Source organism: Chiloscyllium plagiosum, chromosome 7 (genome assembly GCF_004010195.1).
Source record: "Chiloscyllium plagiosum isolate BGI_BamShark_2017 chromosome 7, ASM401019v2, whole genome shotgun sequence".
Classification (NCBI taxonomy): Eukaryota; Metazoa; Chordata; class Chondrichthyes; order Orectolobiformes; family Hemiscylliidae; genus Chiloscyllium; species Chiloscyllium plagiosum.
In genome coordinates, this window is record NC_057716.1 from 5915209 (window position 1) to 5938460 (window position 23252).

Sequence of the window (23252 nt, forward strand, 5' to 3'; positions counted from 1 at the left end):
CTCCAACACTGACGCTCAGTAGCAGCAGTATGTACTGCCTATAAGATGCATTGCAGAAATTCATCAAAATCCTTAGACAGCACCTTCCAAACCCACAATCACTTCCATCTCAAAGGACAAGGGCAGCAGATACATGGGAACACCACCTCCTGCAAGTTTCCCTTCAAGCCAAAAAATCACCATCCTGACTTGAAAATATATTGCCTTTCCTTCAGTGTCACTGGGTCAAAATCCTGGAATCCCTTGCCCAATGGCAATGTGAGTCCACCCTACATAAAATGGACTGTAGCAGTTCAAGGTTGAAGCTCACCACCACCTTCTTAAGGACAGCTTGGGATGGGCGATAAATATTGGCCCAGCTGGCGACACCCAAATTCCATGAATGAATATATAAAACAAATTTTAACCTTCCTTCCATTACCTGGCCTTCTGTGACCCTCGAGATATGCACGATCCTTGAAAAACATTCTGGCAACCTAGAGCTCCACCACCATTTAGCTGCCTTCTGACAAACTGGGCATACCACCCCACCCTCCACCTAACATCACTCTAGACTTGCCTCGTCATCTTTGATCCTCACTCTATCACCCTGAACCAAGATTACGCAACTTTCAGAGCCTCATCGCTGACCTACCCTCAAGTGCCATACGTGTACTATATATGGTCAAGTTTCTTTTGCCTCTGCTATTCATATTCCCTCCCTCCCTCTCTGCTCCCTGCAACCCTTCTTAGGGCAGCCAGGACTTTTCAGAGTCTTGCCACCTTCTTTCTCACAAAAACACACCCCTAACTTTCTAAATATCTGTCACCTACCACCCCTTCCATGAATAGCTACACACAGTCCCTCTTTCCAGCATCACATTTTTCAACCATGGTCTCCAGCCCTCACTTTCTCCTAGTTGATCTTAACCCTCTTTTCAGTAGAAAGTGAGGTCTGCAGATGCTGGAGATCAGAGCTGAAAATGTGTTGCTGGAAAAGCGCAGCAGGTCAGGCAGCATCCAGGGAACAGGAGAATCGACGTTTCGGGCATAAGCCCTTCCTGAAGAAGGGCTTATGCCCGAAACGTCCATTCTCCTGTTCCCTGGATGCTGCCTGACCTGCTGCGCTTTTCCAGCAACACATTTTCACCTCTTTTCAGTAACCACACGAGCTCAATACAACTGCTCAGTCTCTTCATCCAGGGTCCAATAAATTTCCCTCTGCTAGAAAAGCAGCTCCTACTCACTCCAAATAAATTAGGAAGACTATTATCCTGCCTGTTGCACGCTATCTCCAGCTAGTCATGAATCTGAAGCCACATGGTTTTCATTTGCTCTCGATCTCACCATAAAGTTATAAATTATCTGGTCAACAAGTGGTTTAATAAGTATACATGTTAATGCAATAATTGTAGCTCTTGCTGCTCGACATCAAGAACTACCAATTTGCTTCCTTATTTTCAATCTGCCATTAGGAAACTGTCATTTCTCCTTCCTGCTCATACTACCTCATTGCTTTGTTTCTCGGGAAGTGCATGAGATCCCACCATTTGTAAGCTTACTGGGAAGTATTTGTATTGTTGTTACATTTGATCACAGCAGTCAATTGAGCCTCACAAATATTTTATAGCTGGTTTCAACAATATATGCTCAAAAAATATTATGTAGTGCTGTTTTTGTTGTAATTTCATGAGTGAAATACTTCAAGCAGGCAGTGATTTTGAGGTGTCACCAATCTTACAAATTCAGAAGGATTCTTTAAGCGAAGAAACAAAACAAAACTAATTGACAGCTTGCATTTATATAGCAACTTTCACAAAGCAAAATGGCTTCGGTGCTAACACAATCTTGCTCTTAAATAATTACTAAATCTGAGAATAGTATGGTATATATCGCAAAGGTTAGTACATTGATTAGATTAGACTAGATTACATTACATTACAGTGTGGAAACAGGCCCTTCAGCCCAACAAGTCCACACCGACCCACCGAAGCGAAACCCACCCATACCCCTACATTTACCCCTTACCTAACACTACGGGCAATTTAGCATGGCCAATTCACCTGACCCTGCACATCTTTGGACTGTGGGAGGAAACCGGAGCACCCGGAGGAAACCCACGCAGACACGGGGAGAACGTGCAAACTCCACACAGTCAGTCGCCTGAGGCGGGAAGTGAACCCGGGTCTCGGCGCTGTGAGGCAGCAGTGCTAACCACTGTGCCACCGTGCCGCCCACAAATTTAAAGGAGTTGCCCAAGGCGGGAATTGAACCCAGGTCTCTGGTGCTGTGAGGCAGCAGTGCTAACCACTGTGCCACCATGCCACCCATTGAGTCGAAGAGCTTTTGCAGCACAGAAAATGGACCTTTGGCTCATTGTGTCCACACCAGTCATCAAGCATACACCCATTCTAATCCCATTTTCCAACACTTGTATGTTACAGCATTTCGAGTGCTCATCTAAATACTTCATTAATGTCTTGAGGGTTCCCTCTTCTGCCACTCTTTTAGGCAGTGAATGCAAGGCATGCATCACCCTGATAAGAAACAAACTTCGTCTACCATAGAGCTCATCAAGTCTTAGAACTCCATAGCATGGAAACAGACCCTGCAGCGCAACTCGTCCTCACTGACCAGGTATCCTAAACTGAATTAGTTGCATTCACCAGCATTTGTCCCATATCCTCTAAAACCTTCCTATTCAGTTGTCTATCCAGATGCCTCTTAAATGTTGTAAATTTATCCTTTCCAACTAAATTACAGTATCTTTACCATATCATCAAACTCAGTATTCAACACACCCAGAAAGTTTGCTTCCAATATCTTATCCAGAAGACTGCACCAAATATTAATCACTCTGCATGAACTGTCACCTTATATTAGTTCTGAATTTACTTTGAAAACACTGCACCTGTTCCCTTTGTGTGCAATTTTGTCTTGAAACATTGCCTGATCAAAAATGAACATAGTAGTCAAGTTATGGCCTAATCAAAGTAGAACATGCAATGATAAAAACAGGCCATTTGGCCCAGCAGTCAAGTTTATGGTTCATATATGTCTTCCTCAACCTTGTTTGTCCAACTCTAACATCATAAACTCTCTTTCTTTAATTCCCTCTCACATGCTTTTCTGGTCTCCCTTTAAATCCATCAACACCATTCCCTTCGGTGCGAGTTCCACACTCCTAATCTCTTTGTATTCTCAGAAACATGAACAGAAATTCTGGGTCGAATGACCCTTCCTCAGAACTGAAACATTAACTCTGAATTTTCTCCACAAATGTTGCCACACCTGCTGAGCTTTCGCACCAATTTCTGTTTATGTTTCTGAGTTACTGCATCTGTAGTTCTTTTAGTTTCCCTCCGTAGTCTCCTTTGTTATACTCCAGCACTGCTCCTTCAGCTCCATAAAATTAGTTTTTCTTCATTTTAATTCCCTAAACTTGGTCATATTCTTCTCAATGATCATAAATTGTACAGTATTACAGCCATTATTACTCAATGTTCCTTTTTTTTATCTTCTCTAGTTCTTTCGCTTTTACTTGATTCAGTAGTAGATCCTGCCTTGTTTGACTTTTTACATCACAGGTTAAAATCAGCCCTGTACACATTGAAGGAACTCCCTTCCTTATTTCCTTTTTCCAACTCAACTGACCAATTAATAAATTTACCAAGATTATTGCTCATATTCTTTTATTTATTTTCCTAATTTGTTTGCATATTTCATCTGCCTCCTCTCTTCCATTATAAGTATCCTGATTAGTGCAATTGATTTCTTTTTTAATCTCTATTTACATAGATTCTATTTCTACCTCAAGTTGTCTGGTTATTCCACTGCCATTATACAGCTACTCCTCCTACTTGCTGACCTCTCTTTACCTTTTCTAAATAAAGGATAATCTGCAATGATTAATATCCAGTCTTGATTTTTCGTGCCATTTCTCAGTAATGACGACTATATCTGGAACTTCACATCAAACTATCTTCAGTTCTTCTGTATTATTAGGGATCTTGGGTGTACTGCTGTACAGATAGTTTAAATTATTTTTAATTGCAGTTTTTTTCAGTTTATTTTTAACTAACGTTTTCACATCTCTATTCTATAACTGGTCTGTAATACCTGGTCACTTACGTCTATCAATTCACACTATTCAAGGCCCACCTAGTCAGACATTTCATCTCTTACAGATTTCACCTATCATGGTCTTAACCGTTTGAAGCCTTTGCCACCTCTCTAAATATACTTCCTGTTGGGAAACTAGCAAATTGCAGAATGTCAGAAAGCTCATTCACAGAAAGAGTAGCAAGAATAATAATAAATGGAATTTTAGCATTTATTGCTGAAGGAATGGAGTATGAAAGTAGGGGAAGTGTTGTTGCAAATGCACTAGTGAAATCATATCTGGAGTACAGCATACAGTTTTGGTCCCCTTACTTGAGGAAGGATGTAATTGCATTGGAGGCAGTTCAGGGAAGGTTCATGAGATTAATTCTAGAGGTGAAATGCTCATTTTATGAGGAAAGATTAAGCAGTTCAGGACTGTATTTGCTAGGGTTCAGAAGATAAGAGGAGATCTAATTAAGGTATATATGATTCTATCGGGATTGGCAAAGTAGATGTAGAAGAGATATTTCCCTCTGGGTAATCTAGAACGAGAACTCAAACTTTTCGGTGTAAAGGTGGCAAAAAGGAGGGATTACTTCTCTGAAAGGTTTCTGAATCTGTGGAATTCACTATCCCAAGAGTGTGGTGGATGTGAGGAGAAAGTGAGGACTGCAGATGCTGGAGATCAGAGCTGAAAATGTGTTGCTGGAAAAGCGCAGCAGGTCAGGCAGCATCCAGGGAACAGGAGAATCGACGTTTCGGGCATAAGCCCTTTTTCAGCAACACATTTTCAGCTGTGGTGGATGTGAGGACACTGACTGAATTTGAGGAGGCAGACAGATTATTAATTAGTAATGGGTTAAAGGAAGATGAAAGTGGAGTTCAGGCTGGTATGAGATTAGCTATGGTCATATTCAATGGCAGGGCAGGCTTGTGGGAGTGAATTGCCTACTCCTGCTCCTAGTTTTACATCCATTTGACACTGGTCTTAATTCCATTCAAGTCTAGTTCCTTCCTATCCTGCTACTGTACTTGTGTTCTCCAAAAAATAACTCTTCTAATCCATATCAGCCTAATGCTTCTGACTTATCTACCTCAATGTCAATTTGCACATGATTTTGATGTTAATCCACAGATCATTACTCTTGAGATCATGCTTTTCATTTGGCTCCTAAATTGTCACATTCCCTTTCACCTCAAGCATGAAACAGGACAACTGGATTCAGAGAATCACAGAATTGTTATGGTACAGAAAGAGGTCATATGGCCAATCATGTCCCTGAATAAGCATTATGTCTTAGGCAGGAGAACAGCAATTTTTCCATTATTCTGAAACTTGTTTCTATTTAAATAATCATATAATGCTCTTTGAATACTGCAATTGAACATGTCTCCACCAGGCATCGTGTTCCTATTTGAACCACCCACTTAACAAAAAAGTGTTTTCTTACATCACATTTCCTTCTTTTGCAAATTACCTTATATCTTGCTTTCCAAACTTCTGAGAGAGCAAATTACTGCAGATGCTGGAATCTGCACTGAAAAAACATGCTGGAGATCACAGCTGGTCAGACGGCACCCATGGACAGGAAGCAAGCTAACATTTCAAGTCCACATTACTCTTCATCAGAATTGAAGTGGAGTGGGCAACATTTCTGCTATAGTAGGGGGTTGGGGCTCGTGAACGTACAGCGTTGGTGGAGAAAAGATGTTGATAGTTCAGATTATGTGATCGGAATGTGAGAAAGGCAGAATGATGCTGTGTCAATTGCCAGACTTCGGAAGACAGCAGACAGTCCCACTGGAGTGGGGGGGGAGGGCAGAAAGGACAGGGTGACAGGGAATGTAACAATCTAAAAGAAAGGATGAAATGGGAATCGGTTCACAAGTTGAAGGTGTTGAACTCAAGTCCAGAAAGCTGTAAAGTGCCTAGTCTGAAGACTGTAGCTTTTTCAAGTCTGGCAGTTAGACATGCCATTGTTCTGTCATTCTCACATTGCGGTTACATAATCTGAACTGTCAACATCTTTTATCCACCAGCACTCTATATCCTACGACCACCCTCCACCAAAATATAGCATAAATGCTACCACCTCCACACTTCACTTCAGCTCTGATGAAGACTCATTTAACTCGAAATGTTAGCTCGCTCTTTCTCCATGGATGCTGTCGGCCCTGAGATCTCCAACATTTGTTGCTTTCTGAGCGGTGGAATGGTTTCTCCCTATCTATTCTGCACAGACCCTCATGCTTTTGAAAACTCCTATCCAATATCCTCTTGGCCTTCTTCTCTCCTTTGAGAAAAAAAATCAACACCAGAGTTAACTGCAGATTGGACTGAGTCCAGGCATACGCTTTTCTTATCAGAGTTTTATTTCAATTCACATAACACAACTCCAGCCACACTGACTGTTTTCCCCCCTGAGTATTATCAACCAACCTGTCCAGGGATGTTATGACACACCTCTGGAGGCAGGTGGGACTTGAACCCAGGTCTTTGTGACTCAAACATAAAGACACTATCAGAGCCCTCTATATGCAGTCAAGTGCTCACCCAATTATACCTTAATTGACATAGAAGATTCAACTGTTTCCTAGTTCCATTTGGTCTCAGGTATGCCTCCCAAATCCTAGCAGATGATGACAGAAAACAAACCCAAATTCTCCAATCTACCTTTGTAACTGAAATCTGAAACCATTCTTCTCAATCTCTTCTGCACTCTGTCCAATGCATTCATATGCTTTCTAAAGTGTGGTACCCAGAAATATGCACAGTACTCTAGCAGAGGTCCAACTAGTGTTTAGACATGTTCAGCATAATTTCCTTGATTCTGAACTCTGTGCCCTTATTAATAAATCCTATTGATATGCATCCCATATAACTGCTTAATCTACCTAATGGGTCACACACATGTACACTGAGGTCTCTCTGCTCCTGCATAGAGATTGCACCCTTTTATTTTGTACTGCATGTCCATGTTATTTCTGCCAGAATGTATCACCTCACTTCATTTGCCTACTCCACCAACTTATCAATGTCCTTTTGTAGTTTCACTTTCTCTCCTCTAAATGCTTCCAAGTTTTATATCATCTGGAAACATAAAGACTATCCACAGCATATCAAGATCGAGATAGTTGATATAGATTAGGAAAAGCAAAGGTCCCAAAACGAACCCTGGAGAACTCCACTACAGACCTCCACGGCAGCCCTAATAAATTTTACTTTGTTTCCAATCCCTCTGTCAATTTTGTATCCAGGTTGCTACTGCCCCATTTATTCTATGAGCTTTAACTCATGTTGTATGAAACTTTATCAATCGCCTTTTAAAAGTCCATGTTCACTACGTCAATATCACATCCTAGCTTTTCCAGATTCCTCTTAGCCTTCTAAGCCACAGTGCTTTGTCCTGTGTTGTTACGGTTTCCTGCAATTTTTATCCAAGTTCTCACAGGTACTGACTGTATTTTGATTTTTTTTTCCTCAGGCCACCCTGAGCAAACACTCTCAAACTCTTATGAATTTTGGCTATCTATCTCCCTGACTGTAACACTGCCACCATCCTCAAGTTGTACTTTCCTCTGTGCTGTGACCCAGGTGCAGTTCAGTTCTGATCGAACCGTACAAAAAAGCCTTTTTGTGTTTCTAACTCACACTCCAGTTTTACACAAGTTTGTCGGTAAATTAGAAACAAAAGCATAGGACTTCTCCTGGACTAATTATTGACTACTTCAAAGTTTCACAGTTCAACACCCAGTCCCACCTGTGTCCATTTTTATACAAGGAATGAATTAATCATCTAGGGGCCCTCTTGTGGTACAGTGGTAGTGTCCCTATCCCTGGACTAGAGACATGTAATAACATTTCTAAATAAGTTGATTAGAAAAATAAGTTTATTAACTTTTAATCCAAATACTTGATACTAACATCAAGACTGCAAGCCAAAGTGACTGAATGCAGACTCATTTGCCTCAGATACAGATATTCAGGCCAGTCTCACTGTCTTCATGTTTCCACACAATAATATCCTGACACTTAACCTAGTCTACTTATTTGCTTACTCCATTTGATGAAGACTCATCACTTAAGAACATCCATGTTTACAACCGGATGTTACTTGTATCTCCAAAAGGTGATGATAAACACGTTTTTGCTTGAACATCTATCACAGATTGTAGTATCCTACATATAATGTTTATTCTGGGTCGAAGCTGCTGTAATAGAGTGCCTGACAATTTCACGAATCATCTCTCCTATCCACAGTGATTGTGGTATTGTATTTCAAATACACACAGAGTATATCCAATTAAATTTTTGTGAATTCTGTGAATTACAGAATTGAAATTTAACCAGTCTCCTGGTTTGCTCAACTGTTTCTCTACTGAGGCAACTCCACTACTCAATACTACACCACAGGAAGTATAGTTATGTAACTTGCTACACCTGTCTGCTGGCTTTCTGTGTTTTGTGCACAAGTACAATAAGTATGTTTGTGTTGCAGCTATCTGCATTTTTTCTCCATTTAAATAATATTCTGTTCTTTAGATCTCCCTTCCAAAATGACAAATCACACTTGCATGATCATCACCACTAACTTGGGGAAAGTGATGACCTAGCGGTATTATTGCTAGAATATTAACCCAGAAACTCAGCAAATGCTCTCGGGGCCTGGGTTCCAACCTCACCACAGCAGATGATGGAATTTGGATTCAATAAAAAAAAATCTGGCATTAAGAAACTTACTGATGACCATGAACCAATTGTCCAAATAACTGTAGACGAGGAAATCACAAACAGTTCTGTTCTGTTTTTGTTCCAGCAATTTTTATTCATTGTTGATTGCCAGAAAAACCCAACTGGCTAACAAATGTCCTTCAGGGAAGGAAATCTGCCATCCTCACCTGGTCTGGCCTATGATGACTCCACAGCCACAGCAAAGTGCCCTCAACTGCCCTCTGAAATGGCCTAGCAAGCTATTCGGTTGTACCAATTGCTTCAAAGTCTCAACAAAAAGGTGAAAGCAGACTAACCTCCTGGTATTGACCTAGGCACCAGAACCTAGCATTGACTTTGGCAATGGAAAAGACAACAACAAAATTCTCCTTACAAACGTCTGGAGCCTTGTATCAAATTTGGGAGAGCCATCTCAAAGACTAGTCACACAATAGCCTGACATAGTCACACTCACAGAATCATAACTTACAGACAGTATCCCACATACCACCACTGTCCTTAGATATGTTTCATCCCAGCCGACTGGATAGAGCTTGCAGAGGTGGTAGCATACAATTGGGAGGGAGCTGACTCCCATTCTCAACATTGACTCTGGACTCATGATGCTTTATGGCCTCATGTTAAACACAGGCAAGGAAACTTCCTTGATTGCTCTGTACCATCCTCCCTCGGCTGATGAATTAACACTCCTCCATGTTGAGCAACACTTGGAGGAGGAAATGAAGGTCATAAGGGCACAAAATGTACTCTGGGTGGGCGATTGTAATGTCCTCCAGTGAGACTGGCTCGGCAGCAGCACTACTGATTGGGCTGGTCAGGTCCTAAAGGACATAGCTGTTAGCCTGAGTCTGTGGCAGGTGTTGTGGAAATCAGCAAGAGGGAAAAACATTCTTGACCACATCCTTACCAATCTGCCAGCTACAGATGCATCTATTCATCAGTAAGACTGACCACTGCACAGTCTTTGTGGAGATGATGTCCTGCTTTCATATTAAGAATATCCTCTAGTGTGGCAGTTGGCACTATCACTGTGCTAAATACTTCAAATAGATCTACTAACGCAAGACTGAGCATCCATGAGATGCTGTGGGTCATCAACAGCAGCAGAATTGTACTCCAGCATAACCTGTAACCTCTTGACCCCCCCATATCCCCCAATCAACCATTATCATCAGGCTCGGGGATCAACTCTGGCTCAATGGAGAGTGCAAGAGCAGTATTTGGCATCCCTAAAAATGAGGTGTCAACCTGGTGAATCTAACAAACAGGACAGTTTGCATGTCAGACTACATAAGCAGCTTGCGATACACAGAGCTGAGCGTTCCCACAACTAACAGCTCAGATCTAAGCTCTGCGGTCCTGCGACATCCACATGCATGATGGTGACAATTAAACAACTCATTGGAGGAGGAGGCTTCACAAATATTCTCATCCTCAATGATGGAAGAGTCCAATACATCAGTGCAAAAGATAAGACTGAAGCATTTGCAACAATCTTCAGCCAAAAGTGCCAAGTGGATGATCCACCTTGGCCTCCTCCAGTAGTTCACAGATGCCAATCTTCAGCCAATTCAATTCACTAAATGTGGAGTCAAGAAATGGTTGGAGGCAATGGATAGTGCAAAAGCCAAAAGGCCATGACAACATTCTAGCAATTGTACTGAAGACCTGTGCTCTAGAACTTGCTGTTCCCCTAGCCAAGCTCTTCTAGCATGGGTACAACATTGGCACCTACCTGACAAAGCAAAAAATTGCCTAGATATGTCCAGGACACAAAAAGCAGAACAAATTCAACTTGACCAATTACTGTCCAATCAGTCTACTCTCGAACATCAGTAAAATGGATGGAAGGTGTCATCAACAGTGCTATCAAGTCGCACCTGTTCAGCAACAACCTGCTCAGTGACACCCTGTTTGGGTTCTGCCAGAGCCATTCAGCTCCTAACTTCATTCCAGCCTTGGTTCAAACATGGACAAAAGATCTGAATTCCAAAGGTGAGGTAACTGTGACAGCCCTTGACATCATGCCCGCATTTGACCAAGAGAGCAAACTTTCTGCTGGTTGGAGTCATACCTGACACTCAAGAATATGATTATGGCAGTCATCTCAGCTCGAGGAGTTCCTCAGGGTAGTGTCCTAGGGGGCTAGGTCCAACCATCTTCAGCTGCTTCATCAATGATCTTCCCTTCATCATAAAGTCAGAAATGGGGATGTTTACCAATAATTGCACAAAGTTCAGCACCATTTGCAACTCATCAGATACTGAAGCAGTCCAAATGCAACAAGATCTGGGCTGCCAAGTAACATTTGTGTCATACAAACATCAGGCAATGACGATCTCTAATAAAAGACACTATAACCACTGCCTTTGACATTCAATGGTGCTACCATCACTGAATCCCCCACAATCAACATCCTGGGGGTCACAATTAAACAGAAACTCAACTGGACTCACCATACAAACAGAATGGCTACAAGACCAGGTCAGAGACTAGAATATTGCTGCAGATAATTCACCTCCTGACTCCCCAATCCCTGTCCACCATCTACAAGGCACAAGTCAGGAATGTGAAAGAATACTCCCAACTTGCATGGATGAGTGCAGTTCCAACAACACTCACATCCAGGACAAAGCAGCCCGCTTGATTGGCACCAAAACCACAAATATCTACTCGTTCTACCACCGATGCTCAGCAGCAGCTGTGTGTATTATCTACAAAATGCACGGCAGAAATTCACCAAAGATCCGCATAGAGCACCTTCCAAATCCACAACGACTTTCATGAAGGTGGTCAAGGAAAGCAGATACTTGGGAATGTTGTCACCTGTATGTTCCCCTCCTGACTTGGAAAAAAATCATGGTTCCTTCAGTGCTGTTGAATCAAAATGCTGGAATTCCCTTCCTAAGGGTATTGTGGGTGTACCTAAAGGATATGGACTGCTGTGGTTCAAGAAGGCATCTCACCATCACCTTCTCAAGGGCACCTCAAGATAGGCAATAAATGCTGGCTAGTCAGTGATGCCCATGGTCCACAAGAGAATAAAAAAAAATCTATAAGCAGTCAGAACTGTAAAACCGTTTTCTATAAAATTTAAAATTCACTGGCAAGATGCGAAATATTAACAGGAAAAAATAAAAATTTAGTCAACAGCTAAATGCAGTCCCAAGCTTAATTTTGGCTCAAATGTTTAGAACAAATGGAATTGTGAACTATCATGTTCAATGAAAACTCAAGAAACTCCAACCTTGGAATGCTGCAGTTTATTGCCACAATATATAAAAGTCAAATTTAAACATTACTACTCAACCTGAAGAAGAAATCTGACATGTCACTGAATGGTGTAATTCTTTTATACCTTGATGTTTGCTACATTCTCATAGTTTTCATTGAATAGTTTTTGCCAAAAAAAACTATTAAAAGATCATATACATTGCAAAAACAACACATTTTCAAATGAGCAATCTTACTTTCTTGAACTAAGTACAGCTAATATTATAAAGAAAACATTTAAATAAAACTGTAATTTGCATTATTTCTTAACATAAGGCTCAATCAATGAACCTTGAAAATTGAACATCAAAACAGTTGGATCACACTATTCAAGGTCTAAGTTTGTATTTAGGAATTTCTAGGAATTATGTTACAAGCTACTTCATTGGAAATGCAGAATAAAGCATTCTCATTTGCCTGGGTATTTCAGGTAAAGAGACATCACTTTTTACCGGTATGCAAAAGGATTTTCGCAGACAAGAGCTGCAATTGCCAACTTTATAAAATCGATTTTCTAATATGCTCTGGATAATGCATGAAGAAACAGTGTATTTTTTCCTCTGGGACAAGAATGGCACCTTTGGTAATTGTACTGGCAAACCAGATGCTGTTAAAGAGGTTTTAAGTTGCTTAGAGTTATCTTCATGTAAACCAGTATGTTTGTCCTCTTGAAACATGATACTCCGATTCCTTTCACCTGGCCATGCATGCACAGGAGAGAGATGAAATTCAGCAGTCTCCTTTGATATCAGCTCTCTTGCCATTTTATACTTAGGGACTTTTGTTCTCATCAGTGCCACCTCATTTTCTGCGATTACAGTGAGTTTCCACATTTCTATCTCCAGCAATTTTAAAGGTGTAAGATACCTGCAGCACTTTTCCCTTGGCATTATGCTTTCTTTGATAAATCGATTGTACTGGCAGTCCTGTTCCTGGAACAATGCTGTGTGCTTCTTTACATTTTCTTCAGAAAAGATGTGTGCCGCGTCATGCAAAGCCATCTCTTCCACAAAGTATTATCGTTCATTTATTGAGGAAAGGGAATTTTCACACTTCAAAATCTCAGCCAGTAATGAATACCACAAATGTCAGAATGAACCAGCTGCAGTCTTGGTTACGCTGTTAACTAATGTTGACAAAACCCTTTTAAATCATTAGTCCAACGTGCATTTACAAACAGAAAACCAACCAATCTGGAAAAGCCATTCTAAGCCATACACTCCCACAATTTAAAACAGTAGCTAATCGCGATTGCTTACTCTTTAACTCTACACCAAGTATTAATTTTATTTAAAGTATCGCAGGGCTAGGATCCAGTATTTCAATCACTTTCTTTTTTAAATAAACTAATTAAACTTAAGTGTGTTAAGTTACTGCCAAAAGTATTAAAAGGATGATTATATTGTGAAGTGTTAACAGTAAAAATAATTTATAAGTTCAGAACTGAAAGAAATGCAAATTAATACAACCATACAAAGTAGCAGAACTACACACCCAGGACATGAGTTTACTTCAGAAACAATGCTTCTATTTACATATTATATGCTACAGCATTTTATGTAGCTGCTATTTTAAATACAACTAATTGTACTTCAGCTGGACAAAAACCCATTCATGAAAGATTTACACTTTAAAGAAAATACAATCAAAACATTCTTTCTACTGATCTGCTATAGCTTCCAGCTCTTAAATCTAATTGTAAGTCACCATCCCAGAACTATAACAATGACTGACTATGTTATTTACAACCCAGTTTCTACTGGTTTGTTCAAGTTTTTAGTGTTGTTAGGAACAATGCTAAATTGCAAATTTGGTTTTGGCTGCTTGAGAAAAAGAATAGTAAAGCATACAGTGTTTTGCCCTAATAAATGGTTCGTCCAGATCTCAATAAACTTGGTGAACACTTTTAAACTAACCTAAGATCAATTTAAAAGCTTTACGATTGGGGATTCCTCCCTCAGTACTTGCATTTCAACAGCGAAAAGAAGGCTTAAGCACATTTGTTTACATAAATGCAAAGAAGGCAATCCAGGCAGCATAACTGAAATTCCACTCAGATAGTAGCTGAGCAATATAAATAGAGTAAAACCTGGCAGAAACAAATCTGGAGTCCAGGTCTGGCAGCTGCCATATAAATGCAGATATTATCAGCATGAAGGTAGCCTTGATGTGGATTGAAATGACCACTTGAAATAAAAATTGTAACCTGGGATTGGCCCATCTACAAAAGAACTCTGAGCATGTTAACCATCAGAAATGTCTGGTCATTGATTAGTTAAGTTTATAATTTTAAATAATTCACAGCAATCAGGCAGAGAATAGACACTCAGCATTTACAGATTTTACAAGAGAATAACCTTCTCTTATAAAGTGGATTTAACATTCCAAAAATATACCCTTCACCCCTACTCTGACTCTTCACAAAGGGAAAGTAGGCACAATCCAAAATATAGTGTGCTTTGTGATACATTTAAATAATGTTTTTCATATTTTCAGCCCATCACCATACGTCTCACAGCCAACCTTTGAAGTGTCCTTGTTATTGCAATTCAGGCAAACACAGCTGCCAATTTACAGCTTGGGGAGATGTTTGTATGTACAAGCTAGTTTAAAATGATGCTGCTGGTAAGATAAATGCTCACCTTTTGTGTGGCTATTTTCAGCTTGAACATGTTTCATGCATCAACAGTTATTGTGGAGTCAAATGTGGTTCTTTTAGTTACAAGATATTGATAGGCTTTGGAACTTTTCAGAATGGTGAAACATTTAAGATGCATTACTTGGGATAATAATAAACCATCGGGCCGGGGGGAGGGGGTGCATTTATATACTCTATGCAGGCTCATAAATTACCGATGTCACATTGTCTTGGTAAAGATCTGTGAAATTAGCAATCTTAAGAAGAACAAACTGTCATAAAAGGCACATGATTACCATTTTTAGGATAAAATCAAGAGATAGTGGGAAGTAAGATAAGCAAGCTGACCATCACTCAGACCAAAGACAGAAAGACAGCTTCAGTCCACAGAGCAGAAAAAGTGTATGTGCCCAGTCAGACAGAGGTAATGTCCTAAAGTGGATCAACTGAAAACCATTGATTGAGTATTTATGAAAACATTTTTGTATCTGAAATGGTCTTGCAAATAATCAGGACCAGTAAACTGGCCCTCTCAACTCAGCTGATAATTGTAACTGACTTAGATCTTACAATTTAAGCGAGTGAGTACATTGCCTTATAAGGGCCAGCCAGGCTCTGGAGTGTAGAAGAGGGAGGTGAAGTATTTAAGATCCTGAGAGAATCTTGGCTAGGTGAATATGGAAAAGATGTTTCCTTCTGTGGGACAATCGAGAACCAGGGGTCATAGGTTAAATAGAAGAGGTCACCCATTTACGACAGACATGAATATCTTTTTCTCTCTTTCAGACAGTTCATGTTTTTGGAATTCCCTTTCTCAAAAGGCAGTGGATACAGAATCTTTAAATATTTTTAAAGTAAAAGTAGATAGATTCTTAAATTGCCAAGAGGATGAAAGATTATCAGGGTATAGAATAATGTATAGTTGAGGTTAAAATCAGATCAGCCATGATCATGTTAAATGGCAAAGCAGGCTCAAAGGGCCAAGTCATTTCCTCTTGTTCCTTGTTTGTATGAACCTCAAAACTTTCCACTTAAGTCAGGATCAAACTGTCAACTGGTCTGACTAATATCCTGCAACACTGTTGCTAGACTTCTCCATTTTTATAACCCCCACCCCCTGCGCTTATTTGAAGCTAATGCAGTCAATGTATTAAATAATTCACAGGATGCAAGATACTTTGAGAACCAATACAATGTTATTGCAAACCTTCATTAAGTAAAGCTGCTCAGCACTAAATTATCCAATTGATACAGTGTTCATTCCAATTTCAGCAAATATAGCTTTCCCACATATATTAGCTCCAGCACCTCTTGCAGCCTTAAGTTACAGACACATTCATTTTCAAGAAATTCATTATCTTGGTGTCTTCAAATTTTCCTGCTTCTCAGCTGAGTATTCCATTGCTGAAAGACTTAAATCTGTTCTTTCCCATTTGTACTTATTCTCTCCCCTTTGCAGCCCCTCTCCATGCTTTGTAGCTCTTCTCTCTCCCATTAATAGTCTGTCTTTTCCTCTACTTCCAGGTTTGTCTCCCAATGGCCCCTAGGCTCAGCCCCCTTCCCAAGCAAGACCATCTCCTACCAATCCCTGCCAACTCTGACTGCTTGTCACTCCAGGCTCTGGCTTCAGCACTCTCATTTCCTGCCCTTACAATAGTCTGCCCCAAAACCCACATGGTCTCTCACCAGATGTTCTAATCTTGGCAGCCCTGCTTGCTTCCATAGCTACAATGGCATCATTCCCACATTTTCCTCTGCCACATCAATGACTGCATCGGCATTGCCTCGTGCTCCCATGAGGGGTTTGAACAGTTCGTCCACTACATCAAAACCTTCAACCCAGACCTCAGATTCAGCTAGACCATCTCTGACATCCTCCCCCTTACTGGCCTTGTCCGTCTCTGACATCTATTCCAAATTCATCAACTCAGACAGATACCTTGACTATATCGCGTCCCACACCTCCTGTAAAGATATGATCCCTTACTCCTAATTCCTCTGCCTCCGTTGTATTTGTTCCCACAATGAGCAATTCCACTCCAGGACATCCCAGATGTCCTCCGACTTCAAGGACCATAATTTCCCTCTCCTGTGATCAACAATACCCTCATTTGCATCTCCTCCATTTCCCACACCTCTGCTCTTGAACCCCACCTCCCCTAATCACAAGGATAGAATCCCCCAGTCCTCACCTTCCACCGCACTAATCTTGAAATCCAGTGCATCATTCTCCGCCACCTACAGACAGACCCCACCACCAAAAATATATTTCCCATCCCACTCCTATCAGTGTTCTGTAGGGACCGTTACCTCTCTTACTCCCTTGTTAGGTCCACACTCCCCACTAACCCCTCTCCACACCTGGCACCTTCCTTTGCTGCCGTAAGAGGTGCAAACGTACGTCCACACCTCTTTCCCCACCTCCATCCAAGGCTCCAAAGGATCATTCCAACTGCACCAGTTGCTCTCAATGTGATCTCTTCTACATCGGAGAGACCGGGTGCAAATTCATGGAAGGATTCAGGGAACATCTCTGGTCTATATGAACCAACCAACCCCACCTTCCTATGGCCATCTATTTCAACTCCCTGATAACATTCCCATTCTGAGCCTCCTCAATTGCCTAAATAAGGCCACCCACAAACTGAAGGAGGAATACCTCATTTTCCACCTCAGGAGCATTCAACCACACAGCCTCAACATTGAATTCACCAGCTTCCTAATCTCCAATCCCCCACCCCCATCCAAGATCCAACCCTCCGACTCGGCATAACCCTCTTAACCTGACCCAGATGTCCATCTTCCTTCCCAGGTATCCATTCCACACTTCCCACCGACCTATGACAATCACCTCCTACCTTTGCCCCCCTATCAGCATCCCACCCAGCTTTGTCAAAACCTCCACTTATACCATCAGTTTCAAGGTCTATCAAAGACTTGCTAATGAATTACTAGTTCTGAACATATTGCATATTGGGAAAATGAATGTGCAGGATTTTACGTGGGGTCATGTGGGCAATGAAAATGGTATGATAGCATGCAAGGAACATGGGAGCAATGGAAAGAGTCTGCAGAAATGAGAGTGCATGAGGCATACCGAGGGCCTGAATTCCTGACAGTCATGATCACAACTTACTAATTTTCTAGTCAACAGGAGCAGGGCTTTTACCTTGTCATTTATACAGCTAATAGCCTGTGCTACCATCTCAGGCCTATTGGAGACAGCTAGCCAAACCCCAATCTACTGTTGCCATCCTAGAATGAAAATTTAGCCAGTGGAAGCCTCCTTATCAGAGATGGGTTTGTGGAGTTAGCAACTTTGCTGTTCATGTTTCTCACTCTTTCATGAAAATCCAGTCCTTGATATCTGCCTGCACAGGTCTATAGGATTTATTCGCATGAAATTTACGTCCAGCAGGATTAAATATACCTGACTAGCCATTCAACAAACTCTGCAGCAATATTATTCAGGAAAAGTGTGGAGGAAAACAATAGAGAAGCTGAGATTTTTCACAAATGTTGAACATTAAAGATTCCTAATTATTCAGAAGTATTCAAGTGGTGTTTGCAACACCCTAAAGAAACAGACAAAATGTAAATTAAAACAGATTCACTTTACCTGCCCAAGTACTTCAAGGAAAGAAGTCCTGATGGTTATCTGAAACAAAGCATACAAAATTCTGATTTTAGATAGAATCATTGAATCCCTACTGTGCAGAAAGAAGCTATTCAGCCCATCAAGTCCACTCAAACCCTCTGAAGAGCATCCCATCCAGACCCAGATCCTCATCGTATCCCTTAAACTCACATCTACCATGGCCAATCCACCTAACCTGCACATCTTTAGGCTGTGGGAGGAAACTGGAGTACCTGCAAGAAACCCACACAGACATGGGGAGAATGTGCAAATGCCACACAAACAGTCGCCTGAGACCGGAATCGAACCTGGGTCCCTGGTGCTGTGAGGCAGCCGTGCTAACAACTGAGTCACTATGCTGGCCCTGTTGTAGAAATGAATAAGAATTTCTGACATAACAAGACATAAAGTAATGTCACTACTTTTAAAATGATTTAGTACCTGTAGAAATTACTTTTATTGAAAATGTTCATGGTTTTTTTCATACTTTAAGCACGGAGTAGGTCTCTCAGTTGCTCTTTAATGTTAATATTTAATGGGATTCACCCATCAGTCAACACACATTCATTTCCAAAGAATGTCGTGCAGCTGTGATCATAGTTATTATAATTTAACAGAATTCTTGAACCATAGACTGCAGTGAAAACTGGAAAACTCTATCTAAATATCTATCTTACTAATTAGGATTCTTCTAAAAAGAACTTAAAAGATGAACGATTGACGACAACTTTTCCTCTTTATCCATCTCTGAAATATTTATGTTTATCTGTAACATTATTCAGCAGACTGGCTTAAAATAACTACTTATTGTCCAAAGTAATTTAAAGCACGTGGGATAGGGATATTTACTGACATGGATTAAGGACTGATTAACAGAAAGAAAACAGACAGCAGGGATAACCAGGTCATTCTCAAGTTGGTAGACTATGACTACTGGAGAACCTCAAGGATCAATGCTTGAGGCCCAATCTATCAAGAATGCTTTGGCTTTGGGATCAAACATAATATTTCCAAATTTGCAGTTAACGTAAAACTAGGTGAGAATGTATATTGTAAGGGGTTTCAAGGGGATTTGGACAGTACCAATACTTGGGCAAGAACATGGCTTAAAAATATAAAGTTGTTAATTGTGAGAAGGAATTGAAGGTATACTGCATTTCTTCAATTATGAGAAATTGGCAAATCTCAGATGCAAAGGGATTCATGTCCCTGCTTTTAAGTCACTAAGAGAAAGCATTCGGGTGCAAGAGTTAGGAAGACAAATGGAATGTTTGTCCTCATCACATGAGGATTTAAGTATGAAGTGAAGATGACTTGCTTCAATTGTATACAACTTTAGTGAGAACACACCTGGAGTATTATGTGCAGATTTACTCCCCTGACCCAAGAAAGGATTTACATGCCAGAGAAGGATTGACATGGAGGTTGAGCAGATTAATTACTGGGATGATTGGAATTCCCATGAGGAAACTGAGCCTGTATCCTTCAGAGTTTAGAAAAATTAAAGGTGATCTAATTGAAACTTTTAAAAATCTTAAAGGGCTAGAGAACGTAGATGCAGAAAAGATATGTCCCCAGGCTTGGCGGGTGTAGAACCAGGGGACAGTGTCTCAGAATAAGAGACATACCATTTATGAGGTGAGATGAGGAGGAATTTTTTTTCACTCGGAGGAAATGGAATCCTTCGAACTTATTACTCCAGCAGAGTAAGATTAGATTCCTAGATACTAATGACATCAAGGGACATGGGAATAGCATGGGGAAATAGCAATGCAGTAGACAATCAGCCATGATCTATCTGATTAGCTGAGCAGGCTCAAGAGGCTGAATAACCCTACTTCACTCCTATGTTACTCACTCACATGAAATTCTGTGGACCAATCCAAGACGACATAATTTTAGGAAAGACAAAAATGTATGTTTTGTATATTTAAAATCTGATGACTATAATAAGAGCCTTTATTAAATGCTGTATATTTCAGTTAATAAAAGGAGCACAACTGAACAGTCTTTCAAAATAATTTGTTTAGTCATTTGATTCTGCTAGAATTATTTAATTAAAGCCCTGAAGGGCTTTATCAATTTCCACAAGATCTTGCTTTTAAGAAAGAACTGATGTAGAGCATAAACAGCAATTATGTTATGGTCATCTGCACAATGTACAAATTCATGACCAGTAAAATCATTAGCTTCACTCCAATAAAGGTTTTAACAAGAAAATGAGAAACACCACTGCTGAAAAAATTTTAATGGATAGGAGTAATGTTGATTCCAACAGAAATGTTCAGCAAAATACAATGAAGGCAAGTGCACACTGCAAAGGTTTCACCATCTGTGAACATAATCTCGAGTTGCTCAATTATAACCTAATGCCGTAATAGCTCTCATTAAACCATTAACTAATTACAGCAGAACTAAATGAACTGAAATATCAACTCCTATCCTCTCCCTTTCAATTCCTGTGTGTTTGGTATAAATAGAAATATGCATTATTTGCTGAAGTCCCTAATCTTCAGTAATTAATTTAATTGCCAATGCAGTACAAAAGATTTGCTTTCATCTTCCTTAAAACTCCATCTTAATAAATCCTTTGGATCCGACAAGTAGATTCAATAGGCAAAACTAATCTAGGAACTCCGCCTCCCCACCTCCCTCTCCATTTGTCAAAGTGGGTATATACTTTTGCCAGAGGTGAAGCAACAGTTTTAGATTTGAGTTCAAATATTTCCTTTAGTCTGACTGGATTTCAAACTATTTTATAGGATTGGATAATACCAAAAATTTCAAACATGGGGTAAAGTTAATGTAATGTTTTAGTATGCCTTCATACAGCATCGCTTGATTCAACAAATATTTTGAATCTTATGGAATAGATTTTTCTCATCAGAAAAAGTGAGATAATTTCTTTAATGTCCAATACTCATTCCCTTTCAAAGTAGCTCAATAATCTACAACACCAGATGAAGATGCCAAAGTGGGGATATCTTTTGCTAACACTCAACATTATCTGGCTGATGTAACAAGAAATTGAAACAAGGAGGAAACAATTGATTTCAGTTGCACAAATAGAGTGTTAGAAGTATGAGAAAGTGACTTCCATGGAAACTGACTAAAAAGTGATGAAAAATGGGTTTCTAATTCAAAAGGGAGGAAGTACTGAGGGTGGCAGAGCAGACAATTAACTCTGGGTGGGGGACCTTAAAATGGATTTATGAAAGGAAACTCATACTTGATACATCTACTGGAATTGAGAAATGTAACCAGTAGAAATGAAGAAGGTAAATCAGTAGATATGGTTTATTTCAGAAAACTTTCAACACAATCCCACATAAGAGATTAACATGTAAAATTAAAGCACATGGGATTGGGGGTAGTATATTGAAATAGATAGAAAACTGGTAGGCAGACAGGAAACAAGAGTAGGAATAAATCAGTCTTTTTCCAAATGGCAGTCTATGACCAGTGAGGTACCCTTTAGAGCCATACAGCTGTACATCTGTGATTAGAATCCTTAGTGTGGAAACAGGCCCTTCGGCACAACAAGTCCACACCGACCCTCCGAACAGTATCCCACCCAAACACATTCCCAATTCATCTATTTTTACCCTGAACAATTCACCTAATCTACACAGGCCTGAAACTATGGGCAATTTAATTTGGCCATTTCACCTCACCTGCACATCTTTGGATTGTGGGAGGAAACTGGAGCACCCGGAGGAAACCCACACAGACACGGGGAGAACGTGCAAACTCCACACAGTTGCCCGAGGCTGGAATCAAACCCGGGTCCCTGGTGCTGTGAGGCAGCAGTGCTAACCACTGAGCCAACGTGCCACCATAATGGCATCACATTGGAACTGAAATTCATTTCTAAATAAATAATTGAACAACAGGTTAAGCAAGCTGTTTCATCCTGCAAAATGCAGTGACTGCAGAAGTGGTATTTTCCAGTAAGAAAATGTTGCCATCAGTTCAAAAGGACATTTGGCCTGTCACACAATTGAGCAATGTTGCATATGAATTTCAGCACTGCTGTAATGCCAGGTATGCTTCAGCAATTGGCTGATGGAATTAAATGGCATCATGCCTTTTTGGTACTTTGTAGTAAGCATGATACAGACTGTATTCAAGCAGCCTGCACTCATAAAACTCAAAACAAATCATCCATTGTTAGATACGATTCGGTGATGGGGCACTTACAGAATAAACTACCCTAGTAAGAAGCATAACAACCAAATTAAAGTTGCTAGAAGTGACATACATTCTTATGTAGGGACCCCATTCTCTGCAAACAAAGGAATGTGTTCAAGACTTTGAGTCAGAGCCATCTTTAATTTTTAAATGCCTTGGGAAAGCAACCAACATAATCATACATCCCTCCCACCCTAGTTATAATTTCATCCCTCCTCTTCCATCGGGCAGAAGATATAAAAGTTTGTATACATGTATGAATAGTTTCAAGAACAGCTTCTTTCCCATTATTATTAGACTTCTGAATGGACTTCTCAAATTTTAAACTTAATGCGGATCTCACTCTCTGTGCAACTTCTCACTGCAGCTGTAACATTTTATTTTTCACTTTGTTCTATTACTCTACTGCACTTTGTATGGTATGATCTGCATGAAAAACAAAACTGTTCACTGTTCCTAGGTATACGTGACAATAATAAATTGAATCAAGTCAAACCATAGAGGTATACAGCACAAAAACAGACACTCCGGTCCAACCTGTCCATGCTGACCTAAACTGATCTAGTCACATTTGCCACAACTCACCAGAACAAAGGACCCGATACCCAGCATGAGCAAAACCAATGTAGTGTACAAAATCCCATGCAAGGACTGCACAAAACACTACATAGGACAAACAGGAAAACAGCTAACGATCC

General features: G+C 40.3%; 1 protein-coding gene across 2 annotated transcripts in view; it reads right to left on the minus strand.

Annotated features, from left to right (window-relative positions):
* pgap1 (post-GPI attachment to proteins inositol deacylase 1) overlaps window positions 1-23252 on the minus strand; it is a 151668-nt gene that overhangs the window by 57478 nt on the left and 70938 nt on the right. For both annotated transcript variants that reach the window (XM_043692909.1, XM_043692908.1), the window contains one exon: window positions 18346-18384. In XM_043692909.1, the coding sequence (XP_043548844.1) occupies window positions 18346-18384 (39 nt within the window). The remainder of the gene's footprint in view (window positions 1-18345; window positions 18385-23252) is intronic.